Source organism: Fibroporia radiculosa (assembly GCF_000313525.1).
Source record: "Fibroporia radiculosa TFFH 294 genomic supercontigs, scaffold3198, whole genome shotgun sequence".
NCBI lineage: Eukaryota > Fungi > Basidiomycota > Agaricomycetes > Polyporales > Fibroporiaceae > Fibroporia > Fibroporia radiculosa.
In genome coordinates, this window is record NW_012133378.1 from 70,195 (window position 1) to 75,776 (window position 5,582).

At 48.8% G+C, this 5,582-nt stretch overlaps 3 protein-coding genes across 3 annotated transcripts; 1 reads left to right on the top strand and 2 right to left on the bottom strand.

Annotated features, from left to right (window-relative positions):
* Positions 1–493: 493 nt before the first annotated feature.
* FIBRA_04572 (uncharacterized protein) lies at positions 494–1,786 on the bottom strand (the record flags this gene model as incomplete). The annotated part of the gene is made up of 4 exons (XM_012326365.1): positions 494–547; positions 597–1,168; positions 1,227–1,610; positions 1,666–1,786. The coding sequence occupies 4 exons, from the start codon at positions 1,784–1,786 to the stop codon at positions 494–496; spliced, it is 1,131 nt and encodes a 376-aa protein (XP_012181755.1).
* A 412-nt stretch (positions 1,787–2,198) lies between these two features.
* FIBRA_04573 (uncharacterized protein) lies at positions 2,199–3,485 on the top strand (the record flags this gene model as incomplete). Its single annotated transcript, XM_012326366.1, has 6 exons — positions 2,199–2,469; positions 2,522–2,652; positions 2,720–2,908; positions 2,967–3,011; positions 3,076–3,126; positions 3,180–3,485. The coding sequence occupies 6 exons, from the start codon at positions 2,199–2,201 to the stop codon at positions 3,483–3,485; spliced, it is 993 nt and encodes a 330-aa protein (XP_012181756.1).
* Positions 3,486–4,232: 747 nt separating this feature from the next.
* Positions 4,233–5,534, bottom strand: FIBRA_04574 (uncharacterized protein; the record flags this gene model as incomplete). The annotated part of the gene is made up of 4 exons (XM_012326367.1): positions 4,233–4,286; positions 4,337–4,908; positions 4,971–5,354; positions 5,414–5,534. 4 exons carry the CDS (start codon positions 5,532–5,534, stop codon positions 4,233–4,235), a joined length of 1,131 nt encoding a protein of 376 aa, XP_012181757.1.
* Positions 5,535–5,582: the final 48 nt, after the last annotated feature.

Here is a 5,582-nt window from a genome sequence, read left to right on the forward strand (position 1 = left end):
CATTGTACATTGGAGGTGAGGACATGGAGACGAAGTTCATACTAGGGTCATAAATCGTAGCTTTCTGCTATTTTGTGTCGTGGTAGCAATAATACTCCATGTATGATACGACAGTCACAATCTCACACCTCGGACATGTTGCGCTGCATTCATCGCTGTGGGTCGTCTGGAATGTTCCATGTTGCAAAAACGACCCCATGAATCCTCACTTCGAAGTTCGCGTAATTTTGCCACTCATCGATGGCGACGGAAGTGGATGATTCTGCTCCTGATTCGGTCCTGCAAGTGACATAGAAATACGACTCGATTTCTGGAACAGTAGTGCCGCCACAGCTCAGGTTGGCAAAACCTTGCGCGGCGTGATCTCGTAGAAGACACGTCTGGGTACGAGACTAGCGCGGCGAGTACCCCCTGGCACGCAAGCTGTGCAGAATTATCAGTGGGCGGTTCATAAATGGTTTGAATTAGAACATTAAAGCATAATTAGCACAATTTACACAATTCCACCCAAGAATTTAGTAAAGCGTTCAGGGTCGTCCCAGTGCATCTGATGGATCGTCAGAGGGTTTTACAGCTAAATTCAACATCTCACTTACGAAATGGTTCGCCCGCTCGAGCTTGTGGAAACTCACTCTGCGCCAGTCTTTGGTGTCCTCTCGACACAGCTTTGCTCGATACTTTACTCTGTTTGCGGCGAACACTCCATCCGAAGTCGCCATATCACACCATGCAATATGCACTCTTACCTTCGTCCAGATTGGGCCGTCCCCACCGGCGTCAAGAGGGCACTGAAACAAGGCTCGGCGAATATTCTCCTGGTATATTGTGGGATTGGCACGCTGAAACAAGTCCTGAGAGCGCGCCATGACCTCAGAATCGCACAATTCAGCGAGTAGCTCGGGTGTCATTTTAGCTGCAGTGGGATAAAATTGTGAGTTCTCATCTTGTGATGTTCCTTTACCATCATTCACTACGGTGCGGGCAAGGAGCATGGATGTAAACATTGGAGATTCAGAGTCGTCCGTCGAGGGAAGCGTGATCTGGGTGAAGTATGATGATACCCACAGAGGGAATAAGGATTCTTTCTCGCTGTTGCTGAGCTTCTCGTCATTAAATGGTTCGTAGAGGCCGTCTGGAGGTTGTTCCCCCATGGACATCGAAGACATATCTGGGCCATCGATGTTTGATTCAGCGGCGTGTGATATTCTGATCGCGTTTTCACATACCATAGATGATGAACGTGCGGAAGTATTCGTCGAAGAGCCGCCTCGTCGCCTCTGGTGTCTTGTCTGCATGAGCAAGGAGAGGGATCGTCTGACAATTCCCGGATGACCATCCGAGCAACGAGAAACCACCAGTACTTGATCTGATAGAATCGGACGTTTTGGAAATGGCGGGGATGCACTTCGTCTCGATAAACCAGCGTATGAACTCAGCAATCTCGAGTCCTCGGGCAGCGATCGCGGTCGCCTGGATCCCTTGATCGGGTGACGCCAGCTCCTGCAACTCTCGAGGAGTATACCGTGTTGATTCAGGATAGTCACGCAAGTTTATGAGGACAAGACGCAGCTTTTGGTGTACCGCATATGGGATGAGCCTCCTGAAGATTGCTGGGATATCGATGCGTATGAAGACTACAATTTAGACAATGTAAACGCGACGTACCGCTATGAAACATAGTCCCATGAACCAGAAATACGGTAACGTAGGTTGTGGAATTGCCTGGCGGGAGGGCATCTTCATAGTATAGGGAGATACCTTGACTGCTAACTGGTCCCAGAGGCATTGTGGCAACTCGACTTCACGCTCTACTCACTGCCAAAATGGTATCATCATCGTTGCGTCTCCCTCTCACGTCTCGCTGGCGCACCCCAAAAAATCTGGATCTAGAACACCTTCATGCAATCATCACATATCATTGTTGGATAAGCTTAAGTAAGCTTAGCTGAACAGGTGTCAAGTAGTTACGAGAATTTTAGTACAACAAGACCAAATTATTCAACCAGCACAGCAGCCCCTTCTGTGATCTCACTACAGTTCACACTGACTTGTATTCATCGACCCGGCCCACGTATGAGCAGTACAACGAACGCAGCTGGTATTCAAAAGCGAGATTAGAACACGAGTATATTCGGAACGTAGCACCACTTTCGAATTCCATTCCCACCACTTGATCAGCCCACTTATAAATCGCCATTATGACTGCATTGCCCTCCCGCACCTATTTGCTATCGCAAGGTTTCCATGAGAATGCCGTAAGCGCGTACGACGTGTGTCTCCGTTTCGAAGAACAAGTTGCAGGGGACGATAAAGCGACGATTTACGCAAGAATCCTTGGATACCTCATTCTTCATGCTCCCTCCGGCGGAGCGCTTCAACAGGTTGTTAAAGAAATACACTCCTGTTCCGAAGATTACAATAGACTGTCTGCTCTCGGAGAATGTTTTATGAATCAGTTTTTTCGTCCATGTGAGTCCTCCTCCACATTCATACTACGCCTGTTGACCCTACGGGCACTCAGTCAAAAAGTACAAAGGCCGAACACCTGCCCCCTCAAGCCATCCGTCACAACCGTCTTTCGATATACTCAAGACAGATCTAAGAGCAAAAATCCAAGAGGCCCCTAAAAACCATGAAGATGCAAAGCTCAAAGTGAGTGAGAAAATACAGGCTTCATCTCATCTGCAACTCACACGAGTATTCTCGTGCTGCCATTTAGGCTCTCATCCGAGATGGATTTCGGTGTATAGTGACCGGAAAGTATGAGATGAATGCTATGCTGAACCCATCTCTAGCGCCTTCCTTGAAGGAGCTCGAGCAAGTAGGTGTAGTGAGAACACAGTGTACACACATCGTACCGGTGTCCACATACTTCGGCGTGTCTAGTTCGGATTCAAACGAGAAGAAAGTATGTGCTAGTCGCCTACTTCTCTGTATCGTTGGAGTTCACATTTATTTTTGGACAGTCCGACTACCTCTGCTTCGGTGTTGGCTGTGCTAAAGCGCTTCGGGTATGATGTCGACCAACTCAACGGTCCCAAAGTGCATTCTCTCTACAATGTCATGACACTACAGATAGATGTGCATGACTGGTTCGACTGCCTAATAATATGGCTGGAACCGACGGTGAGCTTGCTGTAATTTAAAATAGAGGTCTTATTGAATCTCCCACCTCTCAGAATGTCGAAAACCGTTACAAAGTCTCGTCGGTATCGACCTTCTCCCTTTCTGTGCTCAAGTTACCGGAAGAAGTAACATTCACGACCCCGGATGATATCAACCTCCCCCTCCCTTCGAGGACGCTACTTGCCCTGCATGCTGCATGTGCCAAAGTTGCACATCTTTCTGGTGCGGGAGAATATACTGAGAGAATTGACCGCGAAGCAGAATACATACGTGTTCTAGCCAATGATGGAAGTTCGGGGGAGATGTTGAACAATGCCCTCTTTAGTCGACTGAACGAGCTAACTAGGGTTGAGGCTTAAAGATGTAGATTACTCGTATGAATCGTAGCATCTCGTCTCAAGCGGAATGCTGTTCTAGCTCTTTAACAATTTTACATGCGCCATAAGTGATGAATTTGCTGTGCGAAGGCGCCCTCGTCGCCCCTGGAATCTCGTCGGCACAAGCGAGATGATATGAAATCATTGAATGGCCCTTGGTACTCATTTCAGTGACAATAGGCAGATCGCCGACACTAGAACCTGATAATGGCACCGATTTAGGTCTCAAGCTCTTAAGTATTTGTGTGGGACGAACTCCTGAAGATGACCATAGGGACAATGACGATATTGACCGCATGTCAGATTCCAAACATGCAAGTCCAGGCCTACCGAAGATATAAAACATACTGTAGTGGAGGAGGAAGAGAAGGATATGTTGGCGAGGCGGAGTTGCTCAATTACAGTTAGGTATCTGCGTGTACCCGAGTCACTGCCGATCTGGGGGCAGTCTGCCGCACCATCAAGGCTGTAGGCGTTTTGTCAGAGCTGAGTATAGACAGTACAAGTTCTTGTGAGGCTTGTACCTCCAAAAATCAGCGCATGCTTTACACTAGCATGACCATCTGTCATTATTTCATCCAGAACGTTGTTTAAAACGAAGAATATGTTGACATGAACATGTGCAAGCATCGCAGCGTTGTGCTCCCTTAGGAGACAGATTGAAATCAGAAGTCAATTCGCTATCATGACAGACAGTCAATCCATCGACATTATGCTTCCCGTTGTCCTTCACACAATGCCGGCCAAGTATTTCGTGAGCCTCTCCGGATCGTCCCAGTGCATCTGGAAGTACATTAAGCCCTGTGCTTATATTGAACGGCAAAGTCACTCACGAAATGATTCGCCTGCGCAAGCTTGTGGAAAGTCAAATCCCGCTTGTTCTTTGCGCCTTCTGAATAATGTTTCGCCAAATACTTCACACGATTCGACGCATATGCAACATCCCCGGTAGTCATATCACACCATACTATGTGCGCCTTCACCTTTGGCCATATTATGTTCTCCCCGTCAAGAGGGCAATCAAAGATAGCCCGACGAATATTCTCCTGGTAGATGGTACGATCCACGTGTTGAAAGAAGAATTGCGAGCGCGCCATGACACTGGGGTCGGTCACATCAGCAAATACTTGGGTTGACATCCTCAGGATAGTCGGTGCGAAGAGCGAATATCGATCATCCTTTGTCGATCCATCAATTCCCTTGTTCGCTGGTGTGCGCGCAAGCAAAACGGGTGCAAATTCCGAAGATTCGGAGTCTTCCGCGAACGGAAGCGTGAGCTGTGTCCAGTACGAAGATACCCACAATGGGAAAGCTGCGGTCTTCTCCTCGCCACTGAGGGTGCTATCTCGGAAAGGACTGTAGAGACCAGCTGGTGCGGGCTCGCCCATGGCTGTTGTGGACATGTCTGCAGCAGCGTGTAAAATCAGAATAAACGCCACAGTGACCATTTCACGAAAGTGCACAAACCGTAGAAAATGAATGTGCGGAAGTAATTATTGAAAAGACGTCTTGTTTCCGCAGGGACCTTATCTCCATGCGCAAGTAACGGGACGGTCTGACAATTGCCTGAAGACCACCCAAGCACCGCGAAGCCACCGGAGAATGCTCGGCCCGGGCTTGACCCCTCGGAAATGGGAGGGATGCGCTCCGTCTCGATAAACCAGCGAATGAACTCGGCAATCTCGAGTCCGCGCGTAACAATTGCTGTCGATTGAACATCTCTATTAGAAGACCTCAACTGTTGCAGCTCTTCTGGAGTATACCGCGTCGAGCCAGGATAATCGCGCAGGTTGAGAAGAACTAAACGCAGATCGTTTGCTATGGCGAACGGAATCATCTTCCTGAAGATGGCTGCAGGGCGTAGAACACGACGTCAGACATGGCTTACGCTTACATTCATGACATCATACCACTCGAAAACATAGTCCCATGGATTAAGACCAGCGTAACATACGTAGTAGAGCCTGCGGGTGCAAGGCTGTCATCATAGTACAGCGAGGCACCACTGACATTGACTGGTCCAAGCGGCATAGTGGCGGGGGGGGGGGGGGGGGGGGGGGGGGGGGGGGGGGGGGGGGG